General features: G+C 63.0%; 2 protein-coding genes across 6 annotated transcripts; one reads left to right on the top strand and one right to left on the bottom strand.

The window, feature by feature from the left end:
* Positions 1–733: 733 nt before the first annotated feature.
* Positions 734–11045, bottom strand: Tmc8 (transmembrane channel like 8). Of its 2 annotated transcripts, none has more exons than XM_042667139.1 (16): positions 11017–11045; positions 10535–10745; positions 10279–10427; positions 9781–9930; positions 9371–9453; positions 8205–8341; positions 7930–8077; positions 5258–5428; positions 4938–5077; positions 4683–4806; positions 4330–4427; positions 4033–4216; positions 3600–3730; positions 2424–2582; positions 1643–1721; positions 734–1064 (listed from the first exon to the last, which is right to left on the bottom strand). In XM_042667139.1, exons 2-16 carry the CDS (start codon positions 10693–10695, stop codon positions 816–818), a joined length of 2163 nt encoding a protein of 720 aa, XP_042523073.1. In that variant the 5' UTR covers positions 10696–10745; positions 11017–11045; the 3' UTR covers positions 734–815. The 2 variants fall into 2 exon arrangements, with proteins under 2 accessions (XP_042523073.1, XP_042523072.1); XM_042667138.1 differs by having other exon boundaries at positions 735–1064; positions 9371–9456.
* Positions 11046–11351: 306 nt separating this feature from the next.
* Tmc6 (transmembrane channel like 6) lies at positions 11352–26150 on the top strand. Of its 4 annotated transcripts, none has more exons than XM_042667174.1 (20): positions 11352–11560; positions 12881–13019; positions 13154–13284; positions 13411–13506; positions 13875–14033; positions 15414–15519; positions 15622–15712; positions 15838–16104; positions 16282–16472; positions 17805–17949; positions 18606–18761; positions 19987–20138; positions 20245–20424; positions 21733–21828; positions 21952–22027; positions 22623–22756; positions 22880–23056; positions 23140–23218; positions 25231–25298; positions 25926–26150. In XM_042667174.1, exons 2-20 carry the CDS (start codon positions 12964–12966, stop codon positions 26074–26076), a joined length of 2511 nt encoding a protein of 836 aa, XP_042523108.1. In that variant the 5' UTR covers positions 11352–11560; positions 12881–12963; the 3' UTR covers positions 26077–26150. The 4 variants fall into 4 exon arrangements, with proteins under 4 accessions (XP_042523108.1, XP_042523107.1, XP_042523109.1 ...); XM_042667173.1 differs by lacking the exon at positions 11352–11560 and adding an exon at positions 11857–11945; XM_042667175.1 differs by lacking the exon at positions 11352–11560 and having other exon boundaries at positions 12454–13019; positions 25202–25298; positions 25926–26011.
* The last annotated feature ends 1508 nt before the right edge of the window (positions 26151–27658 follow it).

Here is a 27658-nt window from a genome sequence, read left to right as displayed (position 1 = left end):
AGTTCCCACCCAAGTGCACACCAGGCTGCTGTGGGTCTAGCTGCTGATCCATCCATCCTGTGTCACTTGCCCCTGGGCCAGATTAACCAGCTCCCAGGGGAGCCTGTGTCCCTGGTGGCCTCATTGATGGGCTCTGGATCAGGACCTGGCCTTTAGCAGCATTTGATCTGCCTTTGCTGAAGGTGTTGGGTCCTGTGCCATGGGACCAGATAAGGTCAGCCAGGGAGGAGATGGACTGGCCATGTCCAACTGTCACCTGAGAAGCCTCTGGCTCCAAGGGCTTCAGGCCAAAGCTACCTGCTTTCTTTCTTTCTTGTTGGTTGTGGGCCTGAACTCTGGGCCTGGGCGCTGTCCCTCAGCTCTTCAGCTCAAGGCGAGCGCTCTACCACTAGAGCCACAGCGCCACTTCCGGTTTTCTGGTGGCTTATGGAGATACCAGTGTCAGGGAGAGCCAGCACCTGTGGCTCACGCCTGTCACCCTAGCTACTCAGGAGGCTGAGATCTGAAGATCATGGTTCAAAGCCAGCCCAGATAGCAAAGTCCATGAGACTCTTACCTCCAACAAACTACTCAAAAAAAGCCAGAAACGGCTTTGTGGTAGAGCGCTACCCTTGAGCACGAAGAGGCTCAGGGTCAGCGCTGCCCAGGCCTGAGCTCAAGCCCCTGGAGGAGCAAAGCAAATAAATAAACCACATCCCTGACTTACTCTGCTAAGATCTAGGTACACTGCAAGACCTTTAATTAAAAAAAATAGAACATTTGAAGGTTAAAAACATACAGGTGGGGATTCCCACACACTCTTCCAGCCGCCCGGGTCACCAGGGGCCTGGGGCGGAGGGCGGGGAGGCCGCAGGTCCCGCCGGGGAGCCGGGGTCGGTGGGGAAGCGGAACCGGGAAGGTCCGGGCGCGGGGCTCCGGGGGCCCGGGGAGCCCGGGCACGGGAATCCGGGGCACAAGGACCGCGGACGCGAAGCTCGAGAGGGAGGGGACTCCGGCCCCGGGGAGGCCCCGGGGTCCAGCAGCCGCGACAGGTCCTCCACGAGGTGCCACTTCTCCCGGACTTGCTGTGAGGGGAGGGAGTGGCGAGCGGGCGGTTGCAAGCAGAACTTCCTCTTACAGCCGCAGCCACTGCATTGGACTTGCCCAACAGATACAGGCACCGCCCGAGGCCACGCCCCGGCTGCCGAGGCCACGCCCCAAACAGATCACACAACTCCCGCCCCAGTTGCCGAGGCCACGCCCCCCGTGGAGGCCCACCCACCACCTGATGCCATGCCCCCCATAGGACCCGCCCCAGCACCCGTGGCCACGCCCCTACAAGACCTGGACCCTCCCTCCTCCCCTCCTCCCCGCACACGGTCTCCCGGCCACGCCCCGACCCTTGTCTGGCCTGGCTCCAGTAGGAGCCACTGTTCCCAGCTCCAGCAATGCTCCAGGCCTTCAGCAGTGAGGGCCCAGAACCTGAGGAGTGGGAGGGTCCAGGGCCACCCCAAACCTAAAGCCAAATTCATACCAGGTCTTGTTCCTGGAGTCATCAGCCTTTCCTCCAGTCCTAAGCCTGTGCATTAAGGACCAAAACCTAACCAACCACCTCTCCCTGCCTCTCTGGAGGTGGCTTCCCCCAAACCCAGTGGCCACTCACCCAAACCAGCTGCTTCCGGAGCCCATGGATGGCCCTGGTATTGGCCTGGGACTGCGATATGCACACGGTCAGGATCAGGCTTTGGGACAGACAGGACTCAAGGTCAGCCACACTCCAGTTCACAAATGCCTGCTCTAACTTTTCTTTTGCTGGTACTGGGGCTTCAGGGCCTCCAGCTCTCGCTTGGCATTTTCATTCAAGACTAGCACACTACCACTTAACCACTTAACACCTCCACTTCCAGCTGGTTAAATGGGGATAAGAAGCTCGTTACCAGGGCTTGAACCTCCATCCTCAGATCTTGGTCTCCTGAGTAGCTAGGTGTGATTACAGTTCCCTTCTGTTTTTCTTTTCTTTTTTTTTGTTGGTCGTGGGGCTTGAACTCTGGGCCTGGGCGCTGTCCCTCAGCTCTTCAGCTCAAGGCTAGCACTCTACCACTTGAGCCACAGCGCCACTTCCGGCTTTTTTCTTTTTGCTTATGTGGTGCTGAGGATTTGAACCCAGGGCCTTGTGCATGCAAGGCAAGCGCTCTACCACTGAGCCACCTTCCCAGCCCCCTCTCCTGTTTCTTAAGAACAGATCCCGGAGTCTTCCCCAGGCACAGCCTTATCTGAAGCCGTATCACTGCTTCCACCCACAGCCCCTCCCAGCTGGACCTGCAGCACTGGGAGCAACTGAGGCCTCGGCTATTGGCTTTACTGGGCCAGCTCCCAGGTCCATCACTAGGTAAGGAAGGAGCCCTCCTGAGGGTCCTCCTCCTGGGGCCCTGTCCTGAGCACACCTGAGCAGGATGAGGAGGGGAAAGCCGAAGGTGTGGGAGCTGAGGTAGTGGAGGACTTGCTGGGCGGGGAGTGGAAGCTGGAGGGCCACCAGCTCTGGGACCACCTGCCAGGGGGCGGAGTAGTTGGTGAAGAGGCCACAGTCCCAGGAAGAGTGGGTGCTGGGGAGGTGGAATAGAATGGTCAGCATCCAGCTAGGAGCTGCTCTGAACCCCCTTTCCCCCCCACCCAAATGAGAGCTGCCCTGACCCCCCCCCGCTGACCTCCCAGGGGAGAGCTGCCCTGACCCCCCCCGCTGACCACCCAGGGGAGAGCTAACCTGACCCCCACCCCGCTGACCACCCAGGGGAGAGCTACCCTGACCCCCACCCTGCTGACCACCCAGGGGAGAGCTGCCCTGACCCCCACCCCGCTGACCACCCAGGGGAGAGCTGCCCTGACCCCCCCCCCGCTGACCACCCAGGGGAGAGCTGCCCTGACCGCCCCCCCCGCTGACCTCCCAGGGGAGAGCTACCCTGACCCCCCCGCTGACCTCCCAGGGGAGAGCTGCCCTGACCCCCCCCCGCTGACCACCCAGGGGAGAGCTACCCTGACCGCCCCCCCCCTGCTGACCACCCAGGGGAGAGCTACCCTGACCCCCCCCCACTGACCACCCAGGGGAGAGCTGCCCTGACCGCCCCCCCCGCTGACCTCCCAGGGGAGAGCTACCCTGACCCCCCCGCTGACCACCCAGGGGAGAGCTGCCCTGACCCCCCCCCCCCGCTGACCACCCAGGGGAGAGCTGCCCTGACCCCCCACTGACCACCCAGGGGAGATCTGCCCTGACCCCCCGCTGACCACCCAGGGGAGAGCTGCCCTGACCGCCCCCCCCTGCTGACCACCCAGGGGAGAGCTGCCCTGACCCCCCACTGACCACCCAGGGGAGATCTGCCCTGACCCCCCTGCTGACCACCCAGGGGAGAGCTACCCTGATTTCCCCCCCCTTGCTGACCACCCAGGGGAGAGCTGCCCTGACCCCCCTGCTGACCACCCAGGGGAGAGCTGCCCTGATCCCCCCCAGTTGACTACCCAGGGGAGAGCTACCCTGATTCCCCCCCCTTGCTGACCACCCAGGGGAGAGTTGTCCTGACCCCCCCCACTGACCACCCAGGGGAGAGCTGCCCCCAGTCCCCCCCCACCTGCTGACCACGTAGACCAGGGGCACTGCGGCCAAAAGCAGGCCCAGAAGCAGCATGAGCTGGAAGAAGAAGGTGGAGCTGGAGGCGCGGAAGAGCCGTGGGGATGCCCTGGAGTTCCTCAGGAGCGTGTACTGGGGGGGACAAGGACAGACGGGAGGGTTCATGGGGGGCGCACCCCAGGACTGGGGCTTGAACTCAGGGCATGGGCGCTGTCCCGCAGCTTTTCCATTCATGGCTAGTGCTCTACCACGTGAGCCACAGCTCCATTGCCAGCTTTTTGCTAGTTAAGTGGAAAGGCTCACAGACGTTTCTGCGCAAGGTGGCTTTGAGCCACGATGATCCTCAGGTCTCAGCCTCCTGGGTGGCTGGGATGACAGGCTGAGCCACTGTGCTCAGTGGGACACACAGAACTCCAGCAGGGCTGTCGCCTCACCTTCTTGATGTAGAAGGTGATGAACAGGAAGACGCTGTTGAAGAGCGGCAGCAGGGGGCAGTAGAAGAGGCCCATCCACGTGACTGTCTGGCCAGCCACGATGTCCAGCACGTTCTTGGGCACCAGGAACTCCTCCCGGTCCAGCCAGGTCCAGAAGTGGCCTGAGAACCTCTCCACCAGCAGCCTGGGCAGGGGACAGAGTCCAGGTACTCACGACCACGGACCGGCCCCCACCAGGCTTGGCTCACCCTTGGTTGTGGCCCTTTCACACCCCGGCGCTGCTGCCCGCCGGCTCACCTCCGAGGCAGGCTGACCAGGAAGGCGGAGGCCACCATGAGGAGGAAGTTGAAGGTTATCAGCTTATACAGCTCCTCGCCCACCGAGTTTTCCCAGCACTGGGTACAGAGGGAGGGCTGGGTCACCGGCCCCGCCCAGGCTCTGTTCCCTCCACCCACTCGTTGCGGACTCAAGCGTGTCCGGGAGACGGGCGCACCCTTAGGGATGACCTCAGGGCGATGCTTAGAACAGAGCTCCTGGGCAGACTACACTAAATCCGCTCCTCCTTCCAGAGGGGACAAGGTGACTGGGGGGCTGGGGGGGGATTCTCCCGGAAGGACATGGGGGACGGGCCCCCCGGGAATGGCAGCCACCTGGTAGTCACAGGCGTTGTAGCCGTAGGACTCACAGCTGCTCCTGTTTCTGCCAATACACAGCACGGTCTGGCCCAGAGAGAAGGAGAACATGCCCAGGCTGGCCAGCTTCAGCACCACGCACCTAGGGATATGAGTGTGTCGGGGGGGGGGGGGAGGGGGGCAGGAGGGTGTCAGAGGACATGGGGGGGGGGGAGCAGGAGTGTGCCAGAGGCACCGGGCGTCCAGGGACAGCTCCGCCTGCCTGGTGCTCACCAGAACAGGGTGAGGTTGACCTCGGTGCTTGGAGCATAGTTCTCCAGCTGGACCAGGATCACAAATAGCTGGGAACCCAGGAAGTTGACCAAGGCGATGACCCCGGAGGGCAGGTACTGGAGCACCACGAACAGGGGCTCCTGTGGGTGCAGACGGTCAGGGGACACCGGCCCAGCCTTTCCTGGTGTCCATCTCGACAGGGCTGGAAGCTCCCTGGGACATCTCCCGTGGTCTCTCTGACCCTCGGTGTCCTCATCTGCCGGGTGTCTCCTCCCAAAGCACCCCCCCACCCCCCGGACCGAAGCAGAGGCTGCCCGTACCTCCCTGTGGTCCTGTGAGTACTTGGTGGCGTAGAAGATGGCGCTGATGGCCCCAGCCACCAGGAGGCCGATGAGGACGTTGACCCGCAGGTAGGAGAGCAGATGGCAGGCCCTCTGCGTGCGGGACCGCTGCTGGCTCAGCAGGAAGCGGTGGTCTTCATCCAGCTCCACCTGAAGGCAGGGCAGGGCAGGGGTGGGGGGGGCAGAGGAGGGGGGAGGGGGCAGAGTGGGGAGGGGTGGGGAGCAGGGAGGGCCCTCAGTCACCTAGTCACTCATTAGCCTAGCACTCAGCCTTACACACTCACTCGGGCATCGTCACGGATCACACACTCACATTGTCATACTTGTGATTGTGTTCAGCGTAGCACATCACACACAGTCTCACGCTGCCACACGCCCTCACACGCAGTCTCACACTGTCACACGCCCTCACACGCAGTCTCCCTGTCACACGCCCTCACACGCAGTCTCACACTGTCACACGCCCTCACACACAGTCTCACACTGTCACACGCCCTCACACGCAGTCTCCCTGTCACACGCCCTCACACGCAGTCTCATACTGTCACACGCCCTCACACGCAGTCTCCCTGTCACACGCCCTCACACGCAGTCTCCCTGTCACACGCCCTCACACGCAGTCTCATACTGTCACACGCCCTCACACGCAGTCTCACTGTCACACGCCCTCACACGTGGTCTCACACTGTCACACGCCCTCACACGCAGTCTCCCTGTCACACGCCCTCACACGCAGTCTCACACTGTCACACGCCCTCACACGCAGTCTCCCTGTCACACGCCCTCACATGCGGTCTCACACTGTCACACGCCCTCACACGCGGTCTCACACTGTCACACGCCCTCACACGCAGTCTCCCTGTCACACGCCCTCACACGCAGTCTCCCTGTCACACGCCCTCACACGCGGTCTCACGCTGCCACACGCCCTCACACGCAGTCTCCCTGTCACAGGCCCTCACACGCAGTCTCACACTGTCACACGCCCTCACACGCAGTCTCCCTGTCACAGGCCCTCACACGCAGTCTCCCTGTCACACGCCCTCACACGCAGTCTCCCTGTCACACGCCCTCACACGCAGTCTCCCTGTCACACGCCCTCACACACAGTCTCACGCTGTCACACGCCCTCACACGCAGTCTCCCTGTCACACGCCCTCACACGCAGTCTCACGCTGCCACAAGCCCTCACACGCAGTCTCATACTGTCACACGCCCTCACACGCAGTCTCCCTGTCACACGTGGTCTCACACTGTCACACGCCCTCACATGCAGTCTCCCTGTCACACGTGGTCTCACACTGTCACACGCCCTCACATGCAGTCTCCCTGTCACACGTGGTCTCACACTGTCACACGCCCTCACATGCAGTCTCCCTGTCACACGTGGTCTCACACTGTCACACGCCCTCACACTGTCACACGCCCTCACACGCAGTCTCACTGTCACACGCCCTCACACGCAGTCTCACACTGTCACACGCCCTCACACGCGGTCTCCCTGTCACACGCCCTCACACACAGTCTCACACTGTCACACGCCCTCACACACAGTCTCACACTGTCACACGCCCTCACACGCAGTCTCACTGTCACACGCCCTCACACGCGGTCTCACTGTCACACGCCCTCACACGCAGTCTCACACTGTCACACGCCCTCACACGCAGTCTCACACTGTCACACGCCCTCACACGCGGTCTCCCTGTCACACGCCCTCACACACAGTCTCACACTGTCACACGCCCTCACACGCAGTCTCACACTGTCACACACCCTCACACGCGGTCTCACACTGTCACACACCCTCACACACAGTCTCACACTGTCACACGCGGTCTCACACTGTCACACACCCTCACACGCGGTCTCATACTGTCACACGCCCTCACACCCGGTCTCATACTGTCACATGCCCTCACACGCGGTTTCACACTGCCACACGCCTTCACACGCAGTCTCCCTGTCACACGCCCTCACACGCAGTCTCCCTGTCACACGCCCTCACACGCAGTCTCCCTGTCACACGCGGTCTCACACTGTCACACGCGGTCTCCCTGTCACACGCCCTCACACGCGGTCTCACACTGTCACATGCCCTCACACGCGGTCTCCCTGTCACACGCCCTCACACACAGTCTCACAGTCACACGCCCTCACACGTGGTCTCACACTGTCACACGCCCTCACACGCGGTCTCACACTGTCACACGCCCTCACACGCAGTCTCACACTGTCACACGCCCTCACACGCGGTCTCACACTGTCACACGCCCTCACACACAGTCTCACAGTCACACGCCCTCACACGTGGTCTCACACTGTCACATGCCCTCACACGCGGTCTCACACTGTCACACGCCCTCACACGTGGTCTCACGCTGCCACACGCCCTCACACGCAGTCTCCCTGTCACACGCCCTCACACGTGGTCTCACGCTGCCACATGCCCTCACACGCGGTCTCACACTGTCACATGCCCTCACACGCGGTCTCACACTGTCACACGCCCTCACACGTGGTCTCACGCTGCCACACGCCCTCACACGCAGTCTCCCTGTCACACGCCCTCACACGTGGTCTCACGCTGCCACATGCCCTCACACGCGGTCTCTCACTGCCACACGCCGTCACCGCCACCCTGGCCCTACCTTGAGCTCATTGCTGATCTCATGTGTCTTGATGATGGCAGCCTCTCGCACCCGGATGCAGAAGTCCCAGGAGGAGAAGAGCTTGGCGCTCAGCGGCGCCTTGTAGTCCTGGCCCAGGAGCAGCCTCTGAGGCAGCCCCTTCACCATCCTGGGACAAGGCAACAGAGGCTGCTGTGGGGCCCCTCCAGCCTCGGCTCTGTGAGTGGGGCTGGGGGCTGGGGCCTGGGAGGGGTGACTGGGGACGGGGCCCAGGGAGGCCACCCGCCTGGGCTTACCGATGCAGAGTCCTGCAGAAGCACAGGAGCAGGCAGGCCAGGGGGCTGAGCAGGTAGGCCAGGCGGAGGCTGTACCCAGAGCTGCTCTCAGGCCCCGCCCGGTAGGCACCATAGAAGAGATAGGTGTTGTTGAAGGCCTGGGGACAGCAATGAAAACTACTGAGCATGAGTGTGTGTCGGGCCTAGTTAGGTGAGAAGCACCCCCTCTGTGTGTGTGTGTTGGGGATGAACTCAGGGCTTTACACTGGGCTTCTTTGTTCAAGGTTCTACCACTTGAGCCACAGCTCTCTTCCTGACTCTTTGGTGGTGAACTGGAGATAATAACTTATGGCCTTTTTTCTCTGGCTGGCTTCACACCTTAACTTTCAGAGCTCAGCCGCCTGAGTCGCTGGGGTTGCAGGCTTCCGCTCCCAGCAGCAGAAGCCTTGACTGGTTGCTGAGGTTTCTCTAGGTAGCTGAGGCTGGCCTGGAACTCTGGATTTCCCCACCTCAGGGTCTCAAACGGTGTGAGAACTGCTGGCCTGAGAATGTCTTACAGAGGCTCAGAGAGGCCAGACAACTTGCTCAAGGTCACATAGCTTTTTTTTGTCTCTTGTTTGTTGTGGAGCTTGTACTCTGGGCCTGGGCGCTGTCCCTGCACTCCTCAGCTAAAGGCGAGTGCTCTACCGATTGAGCCACAGCTCCACTTCTGGTTTTCTAGTGGTTTGTTGGAGATAAAAGGCGAGTGCTCTACCGATTGAGCCACAGCTCCACTTCTGGTTTTCTAGTGGTTTGTTGGAGATAAAAGTCTCAGGGACTTTCCTGCCTAGGCTGGCTTTGAACCATGATCCTCAGATCTCAGCCTCCTGAGTAGCTAGGATTACAGGTGTGAGCCACTGGTGCCTAGCTATGGTCACACAGCTTGAATCCATAAACGCTCTCTCCATGGCTTTCAGGAATTAGGGGGTACTTAGTACTGGGGCCTGGACTCTTCCCCCTTTGTTCTTTGTACCCCCAGCCCTGCTGGGCTCTGAAGACCCAAGCCTTCAAGGGGGCCTCTGCCTCTCTCCGATCCCATTGGCTGGCTGAATAAGACCACCCACTAGAAGCCAAAATGCCCTGTGGGGGGGTCCCTCCTTAGACTGGAGTCCCCAGGCCTCATGAACCCTCAGGACAGCCTCACTTACCCTGCCAGTTAAAATATTCCAAAGCTGATTGTGGAACTTCGGAATGCCACTCTGGGGCTGCTGGCTGTCCGGGCACTGGCCGGCTGCTGAGGGAGAGGGGACCAACAGACCTGGGTCCCGGGACACGGGGGACACTTGGCTCTCCTCCCCCCCCCCTTTTTTCTTTTTCTCAGTCCTGGAGCTTGAACTCAGGGCCTGAGCGCTGCCCCTGAGCTTCTTTTGCTCAAAGCTAGCGCTCTACCTCTTGAGCCACAGCGCCACTTCTGGATTTTTCTGTGGTGCTGAGGAATGGAACTCAGGGCTTCAAGCGTGCTAGGCAAGCACTCTGCCACTGAGCCACCTTCCCAGCCCCACCCACCCTCCATCTCCCCGGATGTCAGGAAGGTTGTGTGCAGAAGACCCCAACTTACTCAAGTTCAGGGCCGGGCCCGGGCCCGGGGGGTGGAGCCAGGCCAGGGGCAGCAGCACGAAGCTGGCGGTGAGCAGCAGGGTCAGCAGGTTGAGCAGCAGGAGGAAGCGAAGGAAAGTGAAGTAGGACTGGATGCCGGTGCCAAAGAGACCTGCGGGGGAGAAGAGCCGGGAGGTGGGGAGAGGGGCGGTGGGGAGAGGGGCGGGGCGTCAAGGAGAGGGGCGGGGCGGAGGGCGGGGCGGGGCGGAGGGCGGGGCGGCGAGGAGAGGGGCGGGGCGGCGAGAAGGGCAGGGAGAAGGGCGGGGCGCTGAGAAGGGGGCGTGGCGGAGGGGAGGAGGGCGGGGCGCCGCGCCGCCTGGAAGGGCTCCTCGTGGTACTGCGCACCGACACCAGGGGGTGCTGTCGCCACTCGGGCTCGCACCTGACGGGGCGGGAGAGAGCCGGCGCCCTGCCCGCCCCTCCAGGTCTGCACACCGGGGAGGCGGGCGCGGGCTCCTACCCCCGATCTCGTAGAGCGCCCCGTCCCAGAGTCCGAAGCCCCCGGACAGCCGCCGCGCCGCCTCCGCCAGGCGTCGTCCAGCCGCCCGCCGCCGGCGCTGCCACCTCCACCAGCGCGAGGTCCTCGCGCCCTCCGGCTCCCGCAGCTTCCTGGGGCCGGTGGAGACCAGGACGTCCGTCAGTCCCCCGCCCTGCCCACCCGGGCCAGGCCCAGGGCGCCCCGGCGGTTCCCCCGGCCCGCCCCCGCGGGCACCCACCGCACCAGGCGCCGGTCCTCCATGGCGTAGGGCAGGGTCCTCAGGGGCGCCCGGGACGCGCACAGCCGCTCCAGCTCCTGCGCCCACAGCTCGTCGGCCGGCCGCCCGGGGCCCGGGCCCCCGGGGGTCCCCTCGGATCGCACGGACCCCGGCCGCCACATCCGGGGCTCCGGCAGGGCTGGCGGTGCGCGTGGCGCCGGCTCGCAGGAGGCTGTGGACACCGGCGGGCACTCAAGGTCCTGGCCCCGGCACGCCCAGAGCCGAGGGACCCCGCCGCGCTCAGCCCCCCGCCCATCCGCCAAGCGGGGTGCAAGGCCTTGGCAGAGCCAGGGCCCACGGGTCCCCCAGGGACGCCCTGCCTCGAGATGCGGGGACGCCTTCCGCGTTCCTCCCTGCGGTCCTGGCTCGCCGTGGGAAGAGGAGGGGACCCCGGGCGCCCCCAGGCCTGTCACCCCTCCTCCCTCCACACGCGTGCAGCTCACCTGGAGACCCGGGCCCGAGCGGGGCCCCCGCCTCGCCAAGGGGGCCGCGAGCGCGTCACGTGGCGGGGGCCCCGGGCCCGCGGCTCTGGGCGCCGCCCGCTCCCTCCGTCCCCGCGGTTTCCTGCCCCCCGCCCAGGCCCAGCAGCCACTTCCTGCGGAGGCCGGCGGGGCGCAGGGGCGCAGGTGCCGCGGCGTCGGTGCCGGGACCCTCGACGGCGGCCTCCGGGCGCGCGGGGCCGTGGCTCCGCCCCGCGCCACACCCCCACCCCCGCCCCGGGCCCGCGCCCCGACCCTGACCCGGCGGGGGGCCCCTTATCTGTGCTCCGCACCGCGGGGCGGGCCGCACCACCCGCCGGGCACCCCGCCCGGGCTGGCGGGTGTCAGGGAAGGGAAGGCCTCGCGCCCCCGGCCCGCCCCCAAGCCCGGTCCCGGAGGAGGGCGCGCCCAGCCCGGCTCCTTATCGGGGATGAGGGGAGGCGAGCGGGGGAGCAGCGCCCCGACATGGGAGCCGCCCCGCCGCCGGCCGCGGGGAGCGCGCGTCGCGGTAAGCCGAGCCCGGGCCCCGGGGGCGGCGGGGGCGCGGGTGGCCCCGCGCGGGGCGAAGCTCGGCGACGTCGTCGTGCTGGCACCCCCGCCAGCCCTGGGGAGGGGGCGCAGGGCCCCTGGGAGCCGTGGGGACACGGAGCCCCGCGAAACTGGGGGAGCTCCGCGGAGAGGGTGGCGGAGCGCGGGGCGCGGCCGCCCGCGCCGGGCGCAGGGAGGGCGGGAGGGGGCGGGCGGGGCCGCGCCGCGGCGGGAGCCGTCACGTGACCCGCCAGGCCCGCCGCCGCGCGAGCGCGGGGCCGCCGGTCGCCGGACCGGCCACTCCGCTCCCGACGGCCCTTGCGCGGCCAGGTGAGGCGCAGCAGCCCCGCCCCGCGCGCCGCCAGGTGAGTGGCGGGGTCGGGGCCCGGGGTCCCGGCCGGGGTCGCGCTGCGGGGGTGGGGGCGCCTCCGCCCTCGGTTCGAGGCTGGCGGCGGCTCTTCCGGGCGAGTTCCTGGAAGTCCCGCCGGCCGCTCCCACCGCGCCGGGCTCAGGAACGGGGCGCCCGGGCGGCGCGCGGCCGACCCCGTGCGGACCCGACGTGGGGGCCGCCCGTGGGCCTCCGCGGGAGGCTCTGCGGCGCCCGGCACCGGATGGGGCCCAGCCCCTGCAGCCCAGGCATCGGTTACTCCGGACTAGGGCGGGCGCGGCGTGGGCTTCATGTCTGCGGCCTGGAGCCGCTGTCCGGCCCTGCTGGAAGCCTCCTCCCTGGGCCACTCCTGGGCCCCGAGGTGCCCGGCGAGGGCCGCGGCCTGCCCGGCACAGCCCGCGGAGCTGGAGCGCCCCCCCCCCCCGCCGCGCCCCGCGCCCCCGGGCCGGAGGCTGGGCTGCGGAGCCCGGACAAAGCGGGCTTGTGGGGCCGGCCACTCCCCCGCAGCTGCCCTGGACCTCGGCCCGCAGCCCGGACCGCTCTCGGCGCAGCTCCCGCTGCTCAGAGCTGCCCCGCCTGGGTGGTGGCCTGGTAGGATTTCCTGCGGGAGGAAGCACTTTGGGGGTCACCGAAGGGCCACAGGGAAGGCCTTGGGGTTGACCTGACCCCCGCCCCCGGGAGGTGTCGGGGGCTGCACCCTGGAACTGGGGCCTGAAAGGGGCTGACATCCGGGAAGCAGATGGGGAACTGAGGCCCCACACCCTTCCTCCTCCTCCTCCTCCTCTTCCCCCTCTCCCCCCTGGCCTGGGCTGGCGGAAGGTTATTTTGGACCACTCCTGACCGGGTGGGGCCGTGTGGGTGGCCCTGCAGTCCCCAGGGAGCCCGGGGTTGGATGGTTGCCTGTTTTGTCAGATGGGCGGCAGGAGGCCCCAGAGGCCGCGTCCAGGCCCTGAGCTGCTCTAGCACTGCAGACCTGCAGGGAGTGGACCGCAGACATGGCCCAGCCGCTGCCTTTAGTCCTCAACGCTCCCGAGAGAGAAGGGGAGCAAGAGTAAGTGCCCTGGGGCTGGGGGGCTGGGAGATGCCCGCGGCCGCACCCCCCCCCCCAGGCCTAGCCTTCTAGAAAGGCCTGCGCTGCCCCAGTGAGCGCAGGAGCCTGGGTTCCCACGCCTGCTCCTCCTGCAGCCAGGAGCCCAGCCCCAATGAGGAGAGCGAAGTGCACGACTCCTTCCACCAGCTTATCCAAGAGCAGAGCCTGCGGGCAGCCGAGGAGGGGCTGGAGCTGCGGCCGCTCACCAGGACCCCGCGGGACCCAGGTGAGCCGGGCCTGGGATGCTGGCGGGGTGCAGGCAGCCCCAAGGCTTCGGGCCCGCAGTGTGTAGGCCTGGGGCAGTGTGGGGTGGGTGAGGGAGATGTCGGGTAATCGAGCCTTTCTTATTTAGGCCATGCCCACCAGACCCTCCCGGGGCCCAAGGGGGGTCCCGTCTACAGCGCGGCCACGCTCCGAGTCCTGGCCAGCATGCCTAGCCGCACCATTGGTAAGTGGGAGCTTTGCCCTTGTGCTCTTCTTGACCGGGCACTGGGGTTTGAGCAGGACGCCTGCGTGTGGTAGAGCCCGGCCTGTCCAGCTCTTGGCTCACTCAGTCTGCCCAGAGGCCCCGCACCACCCCAGGCCAGCCTCCCTGGCAGCTAAAAATGACTTTGCGAGGCCTCGCAGAGGCTAGAATAGGCACTTAGAGTGTGGTGGACGTAAGGCCTCCGGTAGAGGGCTTTCTTGGGCTTTGGTAAGGGCTGAGGTCTGGGAAAGTGTGGAGCAGAGAAGCATCATGAAAGGGAGGCCAGTGGGGCTTGGCCCTGCCCCCACCTCCGGTCCCGCCCCCGGCCCCATGGCCACCTGCCTTCCTAGGCCGCAGCAGAGGAGCCATCATCTCCCAGTACTACAACCGCACAGTGAGACTGCGGCACCGGAGCAGCCGGCCGGTGCTGGGGAACGTGACGCGCGCTGCCCGCCCCAGCCTCCGCCTCTATGACCTAGAGCTGGACCCTGCGTCCCTGGAGGAGGACGGTGAGCACACAGGGAGGTGCTGGGGACGCACCCTCCACAGGGATACTTAGGGACCAGGAGGTGGCAGACAGGTACTTGGAAGTCTGGTACACCCCACCCCATCCTCCAGTACTGGGCAGCGGACCTGGGGGAGGCCCAAGCGTGGACTGGCGGTTGATAGGCTCGTTGCAGCTCTTAAGAAGCCCATGAAATTCATGGAGCCAAAGAAATGGATAGGCAGGCCAGGAAAGCTGATAAGGACAGTGGGGAAGGGGCCCTGCAAGGATGTATACTAAGCTAGGGGCTGGTGGTTTGTCCCTGTAGTTGGGAGTCTGAGATAGAGAGGATCAAGGTTTGAGGTCAGCCGCAAAAAGGCAAGGGGCTGGGACTGTGGCTTAGTGGTAGAGTGCTCACCTAGCATGCATGAAGCCCTGGGTTCGATTTCTCAGTACCACATACACAGAAAAAGCTAGAAGTGGCTTTGTGGCTTTGGTGGTAGAATGCTAGCCTTGAACAAAAGAGGCTCAGGGACAGTGCCCAGACCCTGAGTTCAAGCCTCAGGACTGGGGAAAAAAAGCAAGACCTTCCTCCCCCTTCTCAACCAGTAACTGAGTGTAGTAGTATGCTCCTGTCATGGCAGCTACAGTAGGAAGCCTCAAGTAGGTAGATTATAATCTAAGCACATGCCTGTACCAAGAACTGTGATCAGCACCCTACCACTAGGTAAACAGCACTGTTAGAGAGAGCGAGTGAGAGGGAGGGGACACCGGAGAGTGAGAAGAACGTGGGAGGGAGCCTGGGAGCCTGCCTAGCCTGGAGGATTCTGGGAGACCTCATGGAGAAAGTGCCTGGAGCAGAGGGGACACGTCCCGAGTCCACTCCTGGCTTGTCAGAGCCGCTCAGCCAGTGTGGGGGCCTCCCGTTGGTGGGCGCAGGGCAGGGCAGGGCAGCGCAGCGCAGCGCGACCCGGCGCTGGGACCAGGAGAATGTCTCAAGCAAATGCTCTCTATCTACTGGTCAGTCTGAGAAAGTTGGGATTAGAGTAAATGTTGGGGTCCTGGAGCTCTTTGTGATGAGTTCTGGGGTACCCTGCTGGTGAGAGGCAGCCCCTGGTTCAGATGATGGGCCCAGCCAGGCCCTGCCTTCCTCTGCATCCTTGCGAGCTGGGTACAGCTAGGCCATGGTGGGGAGCTGGAGTTTTGGTGGCGCAGGAAGAGGCTGGGGACCTGATGGAGGGGGGAGGGGGGCTGGGGGTCGGGTGAGGGAGGACGGCGTGGACTGGCACTAGTCCAGACCTGGCAGCCACTGTACGGGCAGAGGCGGCACACAGGCGCAGGCCTGTGCAGGGTAGACGGTGGCTGTAGCTAGCCTGGACCCAACCAGCCTCCTTCCTGTTGGCAGAGAAGCGGAGCCTCCTGGTGAAGGAGCTCCAGGGCCTCTCGGTGGCCCAGCGGGACCACACGCTCCGGGGGATGCCCCTGAGCCTGGCTGAGAAGCGCTGGCTGCGGTAGGTGCCCACCCAGCCCACTTCCTCGGGCGGCCCGAGCCTGCTGGTGGGTGATGGAGCCGTGTCCCGACGGTCCAGGCACTGATCTGTCTCTGTCCCCAGAGAGGAGAGCTGGGCCTCTCGGGGGAAGCCGAGGGGCCGGCAGGGCCGTGGGGTGTCCTGCTGCAGCCGGCTCAGATACGCCTGTATCCTGGTAGGAGGTGGGGGGCGGGGGCGGGCAGCCCTCCTCCCTGCTGCCCTTCTGTGTGAGGGGCCCTCGGCCGGGCCCTGTGCTCCAGCCCCGGCCGACTGTGCCTGTCACGCTCTCACTGCCCACAGGGGCTGCACAGCCTGGGGCTGCTGCTGCTCTCCGGCCTGCACTACGGGCGCCCGTGGCACTACGCCTTGAAGCAGATTGGCGGCCAGTTCGGCTCCAGCGTGCTCTCCTACTTCCTCTTCCTCAAGACGCTCCTGGCCTTCAATGCCCTGCTGCTGCTGCCGCTGCTGGCCTTCATCGTGGGCGTGCAGGCCGCCTTCCCACCGGCCCCGCCGGACCCACCCCGCCCCGCCGCTTCCTTCACTGGGCTGGAGCTCCTCACTGGCGGGGTGCGGAGCCCCAGCTCCACCCTCCTTCCTTCTCCTTCCCCCAGCAACCCCAGGTGGCCCTGGGCAGTTCCTCCCAAATGTCTGCTGACCCTTTGCTTCTAATGGTCCCATGCTCGGGAGCCCTGGGGGGGGCCTGGGTGGGGAAGGGGTGCCCTGACTGGCCTGGCCTCCTCGTAGGGCTGCTTCACCCACACTGTCATGTACTACGGGTACTACAGTAACACCACACTGAACCAGCCGTGTGCCCCACCCCAGGATGGCAGCCAGTGCAGCGCCCGGGCAGGCAGCCTGCCCTACAGCATGCCCTTGGCCTACCTCTTCACTATCGGAGCAGCCTTCTTCATCACCTGCATCACGCTGGTGTACAGGTAGCTGACCTCTGACATGTGAGCACCATCCTGCCATCCATTACCTGTCCGTCAGTCTGTCAGTCCATCCACACACCTACCCACCCATCCACCCATCCATCTATCCATCCATCCATCCATCCACCCATCCACCCATCCACCCACCTACCCACCCATCCACCCATCCATCTACACATCCATCCACACATCCATCCATCCGTTCACACACCCATCCATCTACACACCCATCCATCCATCCATTACCCTGTCCATCCATCCATCCACACACCCATCCATTCATCCATCCATGTACTCATCCATCCATCCATCCATCCACACACCCATCCATCCATCTATCCATCCATTCATCTGTCCACATACCTATCTACTCAACCATCTGTCATCCATCCACACACCCATCCATTCCTCCATCCATCCATCAGTGCCTCTCTCATCCATTTACCCACTTATCTACTCTATCCATCCACTGTTCTACCTACTGACTCATCCGTCTGTCCATTCAATCACCTGTTCATCTGTCCATAGACCCATCAGTTCACCTACCTGTTCATACCTCTCAGATACTCCCACCCACCACCTAGCTATGTACGCATCCACCTGTTCATCCATCCATTTTTTTCATTGACGGGTCTACCATTCATCTACCACTGTCTACCTGCACATCCATTTGTCCATTTTTTCACCCGTCTATTTCCACCTCTCTACCCCTCATCTGTATTCATCCACCCCCCCAAACTCATTTCTCTTTTTTTTTTGTCTGTGTCGTGAACTCTGAGCCTGGTCCCTAAGCTCTTCTGCTCAAGGCTAGCGCTCTACCACTTGAGCCCTAGCACCACTTCCGGCTTTTTCTGCTTATGTGGTGCTGAGGAATCAAACCAGGGCCTCATGCATGCAAGGCCAGCGCTCTACCACTGAGCCACCTTCCCAGCCCCCATTTGCCCTTTTAACAGTCTACCCTATGGGTATTCCGTGACCAGTCCTGGACAGAAAGGTGCTGGAGCTTCGTGCCTGTCTCAGAGGAGCTTGCTTCCCCTGGGAGAGGGCGGAGCGGAGAACAGGGTGTCTCGTAGGAAAGTGGTGAGATGGAGCGGGCAGAAGCAGGGAGGGCTCTGTGGTCATTGGGTAGGCCGCGCGGAGGCCCCAAGGGAGCGCCCCATCTTCTGTTATCTTCGAGTTGGCGCAGTGGTGAGTGAGGCAGTGTCTGTGATTGTTCGGGGCTGATGGAGAGTGGCCCGTGTCCGCAGCAGGAGGGCCCCGGGCTGCAGGGCGCGGGGCTCTGCAGGGGTGTCCTTGCGTACTTGTTCACCTCCTACCCACCTCTGCCCCCTCCAGCATGTCCCGTTCGTTTGGGGAGAGCTACCGAGTGGGCAGTACCAAGGGCATCCATGCCCTCACCGTCTTCTGTTCTTGGGACTACAAAGTGACCCAGAAGTGGGCCTCCCGTGTCCAGCAGGACGGCATTCGGACCCAGCTGAAGGTGAGCAGCGGCGTCCAGCTTCACAGGACCCGCCCTGCCCCTCCTAGGCCCCGGGGGCTCCTCCTGGGACCAGTGCTCTGAGTATGTTCTGGCCGTGAGCTCTGGCCGGGGCCAGCTGAGCACGCTGCTTCTGTTCGCTGGGGCTGCGCCGTGCTCTCTAGTCATGGCATGGCCACCGTGGGCTCGGGGCGAGGCTACCAGAGAAACACGCACAGAGGTCAAGTTCTTTTTGTTTTTTTTTTGCTGGTCCTGGGGCTTGAACTCAGGGCCTGGACTCTGTCCCTCAGCCTCTTGGTGCTCAAGACTAGCGCTCTACCACTTGAACCAAGTACCACTTCTGGTTGGTTTATTGGAGATAAGAGTCTCACGAACTTTTCTGGCTTTGAACCAGGATCCTCTGATCTCAGCCTCCTAAGTAGCGGGGATCACCCAGCTTCAGGTTCTTTGCCTACGGTCGTGGGAGTTCTCGGTTCTTTCGGGGCTTTCCCACTGCGGTGGCCTGGCTCGTGGTGGCTCCTGTGGGCCCAGGTCGAGGGCAAGCTGGGCGCCCAGGGCCCTGCGCGGGATACCTGTGCTCCCCACAGCTGGCAGCGGCCCGGTCCCTTGTCCGTGCCCATGTGTCAGCTGTGGGTGACAGGGCCCTTCTGTCCTTACAGGAGCTGCTGGCCGAGTGGCAGCTGCGCAGCAGCCCGCGGAGCGCGTGTGGCAGCGTGCGGCGGGGGCTGGCGCGGGGGCTGGCGTGGCTGCTGTGTCTGGGGACCTCGCTGGGCTGTGCCGTGGCTGTGCTCACCTTCTCAGAGGTCACCATCCAGGTGTGGCAGGGCGTGGAGAGGAGGCCTGGCCTTGAGCCCTGACCTGCCACCCCACTCGCCCGACTTCCCACGCCCCCAGTCTGTCTCGGCACCTGCCTGGGTTTGTCTTTTTGTTTTGGTCCCCTGCGCACTTCCTGTGTGGTTTCAACTGAGCCCTGGGAGAGCTGAGTGTTTTCCGGCCAGGTGCTGAGCAGCTCCCTGCCCACGGGCTCCCTGTCACCTGTTTTGGTTGAGGGTGCTTCCTCTTCTGTGCGTGTGTGTGTGTGTGTGTGTGTGTGTGTGTGTGTGTGTGTGCACATGTGCGCAAGGTCTGGGCCTATCCTTGAGCTTCCTTATCTTTGTGCGTGTGTGCGTGTGTGCATGCAGGGTCTGGGCCTACCCCTGAGCTTCCTTTTCTTTTTTCTCTGTGTGCATGTGTGTGTGCGCATATGTGTGTGTGTGCACATACATGCGCAAGGTCTGGCCCTACCTGAGCTTCTTGCTCGAGGCTGGCGCTCTGTGGTGGTAGGGCGCCTCCCAGTGAGCAGAAAGCATTAGCCAGTTTGAGTCCCAGTGTTGGATGAAAAAAAGCTAGTGCTCTACCACTTGAGCCACAGGTCCACTTAGGGCTTTTTGATGGTTAATTGGTGATAAAATTTATCTTCCCGACTTTCCTGCCTGGGCTGGCTTTGAACCACGATCTTCAGATCTCAGCCTCCTGAGTGGCTAGGATTCCAGGTGTGAGCCACCAGCGCACCCAGTTTTTTTTTGTGTGCATGTGTCTGCTAGTCATGGGTTTTGAACTCAGGGTCTGGGCACTGCCCCTTAGCTTTTATGCCCAAAGGTGGTGCTGTACTACTTGAGCCATAGCCCCACTTCCAGTGTTTTGCTGGCTAATTGGAGATAAGAGTCTCAGACTTTCCTCTTTTCTTTTGGTCGGTCGTGGGGCTTGAACTCTGGGCCTGGGCGCTGTCCCTCAGCTCTTCAGCTCAAGGCTAGCGCTCTACCACTTGAGCTACAGAGCCACTTCCGGTTTTCTGGTGGTTTATTGGAGATAGGAGTCTCACGGTCTCTCCTGCCCGGGCTGGCTTTGAACCGCGATCCTCAGATCTCAGCCTCCTGAGTAGCTAGGATTACAGGCGTGAGCCACCAGCGCCCGGCCAGACTTTCCTCTTGAGTAGCTAGGATGACGGATAAGAGCCCCTGGCGCCCTCCGCGACCCAGCCCTCCCCTGCCATCCCTGCAGAACCCTGGGAATGGCAGCCAGGAGGCACGATTGCTCGCCCTGCCCCTGGTGGTCAGCCTCCTCAACCTGGGGGCCCCCTACCTGTTCCGCGGTCTCGCCAGCTTGGAGCAGCACGAGAGCCCCATACTGGAGGTGTATGTGGCCATCTGCAGGTGGGTGATGGGGCACAGGGGTGGCGTGGGGCTCCCTCCCCGGCCACCCCTGCGTCTGTGCCCCTGGCAACCCTTCCTCGGCCTCGGCCCCGCTGGCCCCGCGCAGGAACCTCATCCTCAAGCTGGCCGTCCTGGCTGTGCTGTGCTACCACTGGCTGGGCCGCAGGGTGGCCGCGCTGCAGGGCCGCTGCTGGGAGGACTTTGTGGGCCAGGAGCTGTACCGCTTCACAGTGATGGATTTCTTCTTCACGCTGCTCGACACGCTGTTCGGGGAGCTGGTGTGGAGGTGAGGGCTCCTCCCACCTTGTGTCCTCTCCAGCCCTCTGGGCCCCTGGCTGCGCCGGGCCTCCCCCATCAGCACCTGAGAAGGGCCGCTAGATGGAGGCCGTAGGAGGCAGGAAGTGCCCTAATTTTGGATCGGAAAGAAAATGAAGTTCCAGTGGCGTGTGTTTAGTCAAGGTCTTATCTGTGGGAAACCAGAATGAGCGGGTGGGGCCGGCGCTGTGTGTGTGTGTGTGTGTGTGTGTGTGTGTGTGTGTGTGTGTGTGTGTGTGTGTGTGTGTGTGTGTGTGTGTGTGTGTGTGTGTGTGTGTGTGTGTGTGTGTGTGTGTGTGTGTGTTTTCCTGGAGCACAGATGAGTTGCATAACGGGTAAATGTAAAAACAAAACACTTCTCGTGATGCTGGGGATGGAACCTACGGCCTCAGACGTACCGGGCAAGTTCACTGCCACCGAGCTAACCCCCCAGCCCTTGGTGCTCTGACGCCGGGCTGGCCTTGAACGTGAAGGCCCAGGAGTGCGAGGGTAGATGGAGGCCAGGCTTGGTTTACACCCGGGCTGGAGTTCTCCACCACCTCAGCTGCATGGGGGGTCAGGGCGGTATTATGGGGCTGATGGAGGTGACCTGGGACTTGTTATGTAGCCCAGGCTGGCTTTGAACTTGCAAGTGTCCGGGAAAAAGTAGGATTTTTAAAATTTTAAAAAGTACTGAGGCTTGAACCCAAAGCGGCTGTTCTCTTGCTCATCTGTTTTTTTTTTGTTTGTTTGTTTTGTTATTTTGCCAGTCCTGGGGCTTGAACTCAGGGCCTGGCCACTGTCCCTGAGCTGCTTTTGCTCAAGGCTAGCACTCTACCACTTGAGCCACAGCGCCACTTCCGGCTTGTTCTGTGTATGTGGTGCTGAGGAATGGAACCCAGGGCTTCATGCATGCTAGGCAAGCACTCTACCACTAAGCCACCTTCTAACCCTTGCTCATCTGTCTCGCTCATGGCTGGTGCTCTACCACTCAAATCAGACCTCCAGTCTGACTTTTTAGCTGGTTATTTTGGAGGCGGAGTCTCGCATCCCTCGCTGGGTGGGCTCTCTTTGCACTCTGGTCCTCCAGATCTCGGCCTCCTGAGATCCAGCATTTGATGCAGCCTCTTTGGGTTTAGGGTAGAGCCCGTGCTCATCTAGATAAAGTGGGAGGCCAGTGCCATGTGGCTCCGGGAGGCCTAGCTGGCCCTCGGCTCTCCTGCAGGGCTCTGGGAGGGCTGGCATCACCTGCAGGGGTGTGGTTGGGCTCTCTGCCCACCTCAACTCCCCCTTGGCCCAGGCTCTTCTCAGAGAAGCAGCTCAAGAGGAGGCGGAAGCCCGAGTTTGACATTGCGAAGAACGTTCTGGATCTGATTTACGGGCAAACTCTGGTCTGGTGAGGATCCCCCGCCTACTTCTCTCCCTCCTCCTGGGGGCCCAGCACCCGGCCCTTCCTGGGTCCCAACTGGAGGGAGGGCTGGGGCAGTGGGGAGGAGGCACTGACCAGCTGTGTCCCCAGGCTGGGCGTCCTCTTCTCCCCGCTCCTGCCAGCCGTGCAGATCCTCAGACTACTGCTGCTCTTCTATATCAAGAAGGTGACTGCCCAGCCGGCGCCGGGCGGGGCGGGAAGGGAAGGGAAGGGGCGGGAAGGGAAGGCTGGGCTGGGCTAGGCCGTGCTGGGCTGGGGCCGGGCAGCCTTTGGTTGGCTCCCGCAGCCCCTTCTTCTCTAGGCTTGGGACCCATCCATGTAGCCGTTCCCAGGTGTCACTTGGTGCTGGAAAGGGACAGTGGACATCTGTCTGTCCTCAGCTGTGTTGGCTTGGGCTGAGAACCAGGGCCTTTGGTTCCCGGCTGCATGGTGGGGATGTGTTCTGCGGCTGGTGGAGGAGGCATGTGGGGCGTCTGTGGGCAACGTGGTACAGACCTCGTCACTGGGGGTGGCCTTTTACGTGGGGCGCACGCATGCCTCAGTCTCCCTTTTGGGGATAAAACGGTTGGCACAGCAACTCCAATCTTGGAGTCAGATTCTTGGAGAGCCTCCTGCGCATGCTCCCACTGCCCTGTGGGGGAAGGGGGTGGGGTTGCAGGTCCTTTCCAGGGCTCCAGTCCGATGCCTGTCCCTTCCCGCCCTCTCGAGGCTCCGAGGTGGGGGGGCCGTGGCCAAGCACAGAGCGCAGCCTTTGTCCGCAGGCAAGCCTGATGGCCAACTGCCAGGCGCCGCGCCGGGCCTGGCTGGCCTCGCACATGAGCACCGTCTTCCTCACGCTGCTCTGCTTCCCCGCCTTCCTGGGCGCCACCGTCTTCCTCTGCTACGTCATCTGGCAGTGAGTGGCCGTGTTCACCACGCCCGGGCTCCAGTGGTGCTGGGGCACTTGGAGGAGGGGTGATGCGGAGGGGAGACGCTGTGGGGGGGGGTCGCTAGGGTTCCCGCTCCCTTCCTCCCCTAGGGTGAAGCCCTCCGCCACCTGCGGCCCCTTCCGGAACCTGGACAGCATGTACGAGGCGGGCACGGTGTGGGTGCGTCGCCTGGAGCGGGCGGGCCCCGGCGCCTCCTGGCTGCCCTGGCTGCACTACCACCTGGTGGAGAACACCCTCTTCGTCTTCCTGGTGTCAGCCTTGCTGCTGTGGGTGCAGCTCCTGGGGGGTCCCGGAGGACAGCCTGGTACTAGGCCTGGGCCCTTCCAGCCTGACCACCTGTCTCCCGCAGGGCGGTCATCTACCTCAACATCCAGGTGGTGAAGGGCCAGCGGGAGGTCATCTGCCTGCTCAAGGAGCAGATCCGAAATGTGAGTCCCACCCCCATCTCCCTGTCCTCCCCACACACCGCCCCCCTTGGGATCTGGTCACCTGCTTGTGGGTGCCACACCCCTCATCAGTGCCGTCGGGGCTGGCCTGGCTTCAGGCTGCTTAGACAGCCCCCCCCCCCAGGGCTGGCCAGCTAGAAACACAGTCTTAGGGTTCAGCTCCATTGTGGGCTTCACGACTTATGAGGATCCTGAGGAATCAGCCTGGCTGGACAGCGTGCAGCGTGGTGCGAGGTTGAAGAGGAGCCAGGGTTTTTTTAAGTACTGGAGTTTGAACTCAGCCTTGTGCTTGTTAGGCAGGTGTTCTACCAACTGAGCCACCGTCCCAGCCCTTTATTTTAATTTTTATTTTTTGTTGGTCACGGGGCTTGAACTGGCCCTGGACGTGTCCTAGTTCTTTTACTCAAGGTTACCGTGCTCTCCCTTCAGCCACTTCCAGTTTTCTGATGGCTTATTGGAGATAGAGTGTCAGGGTCTTTCCTGCCCAGGCTGCCTTTGAGCCGTGATCCTCAGATCTCAGCCTCCTGAGTAGCTGGGATGACTGGCGTGGGCACAGTGATGGCTGGTTTGGATGGAGTGTCAGGAATGGGCCTGGAAGCTTCTGTGCGCTGAGGATGCCTGAGGCGGTGTCCATCAAGCTGGCTGCGGGGCGCCGGTGCCTGGCCGGTGCCTGGCCTCACTGTGTCCTGCCGGCACAGCTTCCAGCTGGCACAAGGAATGGGAGCCTGGGGGCCAGCAGGCCTGGGGCCTCACCGGGACAGGCCGCCCTCAGCCTGCCCCTGGCCAGGGGCCCTTCCTCCTGCAGGAGCTGGGTGCCCATCCCGGTGCGTGCTGGGCCACTCATGCCCTGCATGATGGCGTACAGATCTTCCCCGGGGACAGCAGTGCGGGCCTGCTGCAGACTCCGGGCTCTGGGAGCTAGGACTGGAGCCGCTGGGCTGAGCAAGAAGCTCTGCTGCTGTGCCCCGTGTCCAGGGCAGGCCCTCCCCTGCCTCTTCTGAGGGCCACCGTGGCATCTTGGTTCCGGGAGCGGCGGGGGGGGGGGGGGGGGGGGGCTGTGCTGTCAGAAGCAGGCTTTGGGTGCAGTGGCTCCTGCCCAGGGTGGGCTTCAGGGCTTGAGGTCTGGCAGGGGGCACCGAGGGGCCTGGTAGGTCCCCAGCTCTGCCCTTGGTTTGTCTGGGCCTGAGATGGTGCCCTGGGGTGCAGTGGCCTCACCTGCCTGTGACAGGAGGGGGCAGCATTGGGGGGGGGCACAGTCAGGTTGCCTGCCTGCTCCTGAGCCTGAGGCCGCCGGTGTGCGGCCCCTGGTATTGGTCGGTGTTTGTGTTCCCTTGGTTCTGTGCCAAATACTTGGCGGGCATATGTTTTACACGGTCCAAAGAGTGCCGGGCCCCGGAAGCCATGTCGGGAGCTGGAGCCTGGGCTGTGTGGCTCTGCTGGGGACCGCACAGGCGGGTGGGGCTTGCAAGTGGTGGGGGGAGGGGGAGGAGGAGGAGGAGCTGAATGCTGAGCCTTGGCAGCAGGACAGATGGGGGAGGGGGTGGTTTGCTGGGCACTGCCCCCTTGCTCTCAGCCCTCTGACCTCCAGAGCTGAAGGGTGAGGTTTTGCATCGCGTTAAGCTCCTCAGCCCAAGACCCTCACACAAGCTCCACGACCTGTGCCGTCCAGTCCCTTGTGCAGATGGTGGCGCTGAGGTCAGAAGCCAGGTCGTCTGCCTAGGGCAGAGTTACTAGTGACAGGACCAGCTTGAACGCCAGTCTGCTGGCTCTGGGTTCCTTACTATTAGGCCAAACACGGTTTCCTTTTTACCTTGGGCACCAGGAAGCTGAGATCACAAGCATGCCCATGTCTTGGCTTTTGGCCTTTTTTTTTTTCCTGCTTGTGAAGTCACCTCTCTGTTTAAGCCCCCCTCATGCAGTCTGGGACAGGCCAGCTCTGGGGGACCGTGTGACGGCCCCCCTCAGTTCACGCACCCCTGTGTTGTGTTTCCTAGGAGGGGGAGGACAAAATCTTCTTGATCAACAAGCTTCACTCTGTGTATGAGAAGAGGGAGAGGAGCAGGTGAGGTGGGGGGGGGGCAAGGACCGCTTAGGGAGGAGAAAGTGGAAAGAAAGGCAAGCCGCTGACCCCCAGCCTCCACCACAGATCTGGTGGTGCCAGCCCTCCTGGGCACCTGAGGGGACCCCCAGTGTCTGGGCCCCGGGGTAGCCTCTGCCGCAAGGCCCTGTGGCCCAGCCGAGATGCAGGTGCTGGGGCCCTCCAGCACCTTCCCTGTACTGAGCTGGGCCTCCAGGGACACGGGGCAGGGCTGGCAGCGCGGCCTGGCTGTCATCCTGGCAGACGCTGCACACACAGCGGTGCACAGGGCCAGGTTCTGCTGGGCAGCCGGCTGGGGCTGCCCCTCTGCGTCCGCAGTTCTGCCCAAAGCCCCGCCTCGCGCTCAGGACCAGTGATTCAGGCCTTTCACTGGACTTGGGCCCTGAGGCAGCCTGGACCCCCGGGCAGGCCTCATGTGCGCCCTTCAGGAGGCTCTCCAAGGCCAGAGCCTCAGTTTCTCTGTGTAGGTGAGGGCTGGCGTCTGTGAGGCTGTCCTTGCGCCCCGCTCTTTGCCAGCACACAGCTCTGCTGACCACGGCAGGGGGGGCTGTGGGGTTGCCCGTGCGCTGGCCTGACTTCCCTTTCCTGCAGGGCCAGCAGGAACCAGGGGGCTGGCGTGTCCCCCGCCGCCCTGGCAGATGAGGGAGATGCTTGCCGGGATGGCGAAGGGCACTGCCGGCATGCCTGGCACCCCCGCTCAGCCCCTCATGTCACAGCCCTGCAAGCAGAAACGTGGACTTGACCCCAGGCCGGTGCGGCACCAGGCGGGAGAAGCCTGCCTTCTGTGAATGGCGGCCTAGCTGAAGTCTGGGGGCAGTGGGGGGGGGGGGGGGTTGGGGTGTGTGTGGGGGGAGAGTGGGCTCTATTTATTCCTGATTAAACCAGTTTGCAAACAGTGTGTCTTTCGGGAGAATGGACTCAGCACCTGGGCCTAGCCCGAGGTGGCTGCTGCACTGTCCCACTCAGGCTTCGGTGGTCTGTGCGGGGAGGATGTGGGAGGGGCACAGGGAGGAGGGGACAGCCTGTGTTCACAGTCCTCAGGCCCAAGTCCATGTCTGCAGCCACAAGCCACTGAGTTGGTAAGTGGCGCCGGCAGGCGGCAGTGGTGCCTCAGTCTCCCTGAAGTGGAACCACAGCCACTGCTTCCCTCCCCCCACCTGTGCTTACCTGGCGCTGCCTGCTCACGGGATGCTGTGTTGTCCACGTCCAGTGGCACTGGCTGACACGAGCCGGTGTTTAACCGCTTGAGCCATATCTCTAGCCCAGCATTTTATTAATTGGAGAAGTCTTGTAGACTTTCCTCCCTAGGTTGGCTTTGAACTGTGCCTTTTCAAGCCTTAGTGCCTTGAATAGTGAAGATTACAGGTATGAGTCACCAACACTGTCTTTAGCATTGCCCCCCCCCCCCTTTTTTTTTGCCTGTCCTAGGGCTTGAACTCAGGGCTGGGTGCTGTTCATGAGCTTTGCTTAAGGCTAGTGCGCTACCATTTGAAATAGCTCCACATCCAGCTTTCTACTGGTTAATTGGAAATGAGGCTTCCAGGCTGGCTTTGAACCATGACCCTCAGATTTGGCCTCTGATGCTGGTATGGGTGTGAGCCACCGATACCCGCCTAGCATCACTTTTGATTGGCAAGTGGTTCTACCGAGAGAGAGAGAGAGAGAGAGAGAGAGAGAGAGAGAGAGAGCGCATGAGCAGTTATTTGCAATCATTTGCAGTCAGCTTTACAAAGCTGACACTGGATTGTGTGGGTGGTGCCATCCAATCAGCCCTGGGCTGTGAGGGTGAGGTTTCTGCCCCCACCTGGCCAGCACCACCCCTGCCTGGGGCTCCGGCCTGCGGCCGCTGTGCCTTCCAAACTTCTTGTGTTGTCTTTTAAGTTCTGTTCTCGGCATCTCTGCGGGCTCATCCCGGGGGGCTGGGCGGGCTTGATCAGCTGGTGGCCTTGTATGTGGACTGTGGCCTGTCCCTGGATGAAGCATCCCTCTGTGCCCACTCTTGACTTTGGCTGCACACGTGGACCCTGTGCCGCCTTCTTCATAAGCTGGGGCAGATGCTCCTGGCCCAGGGGCTATAGAAGTTTCCAGGTGGTCCTGGCTTTCACTTCGTGCCAGCTATCGGAGGCTGGGCTCACTTCCCTCACCAAGTCCTCGGAGAAGCACTAGTGCCCATGGCTTTCATGGTCCATGCCAGGGCCTGACGTGGTCTGCATTCCACTGGCACTCGCAGCTCATGGTGTCACCCAGCTCATCGTTTTCATCCTGAGCCAGGGCTTGCCAGCCACTTCCGCTTCCTCCTCAAGCCGTTCAGGCCCATCTCTGCT

This window comes from Dipodomys spectabilis, unplaced genomic scaffold (assembly GCF_019054845.1).
Source record: "Dipodomys spectabilis isolate Male_0828 unplaced genomic scaffold, ASM1905484v1 ptg000379l, whole genome shotgun sequence".
Taxonomy (NCBI): Eukaryota; Metazoa; Chordata; class Mammalia; order Rodentia; family Heteromyidae; genus Dipodomys; species Dipodomys spectabilis.
Note: the sequence above shows the minus strand (reverse complement) of the source record. Positions and strands in the feature narration are given on the sequence as shown.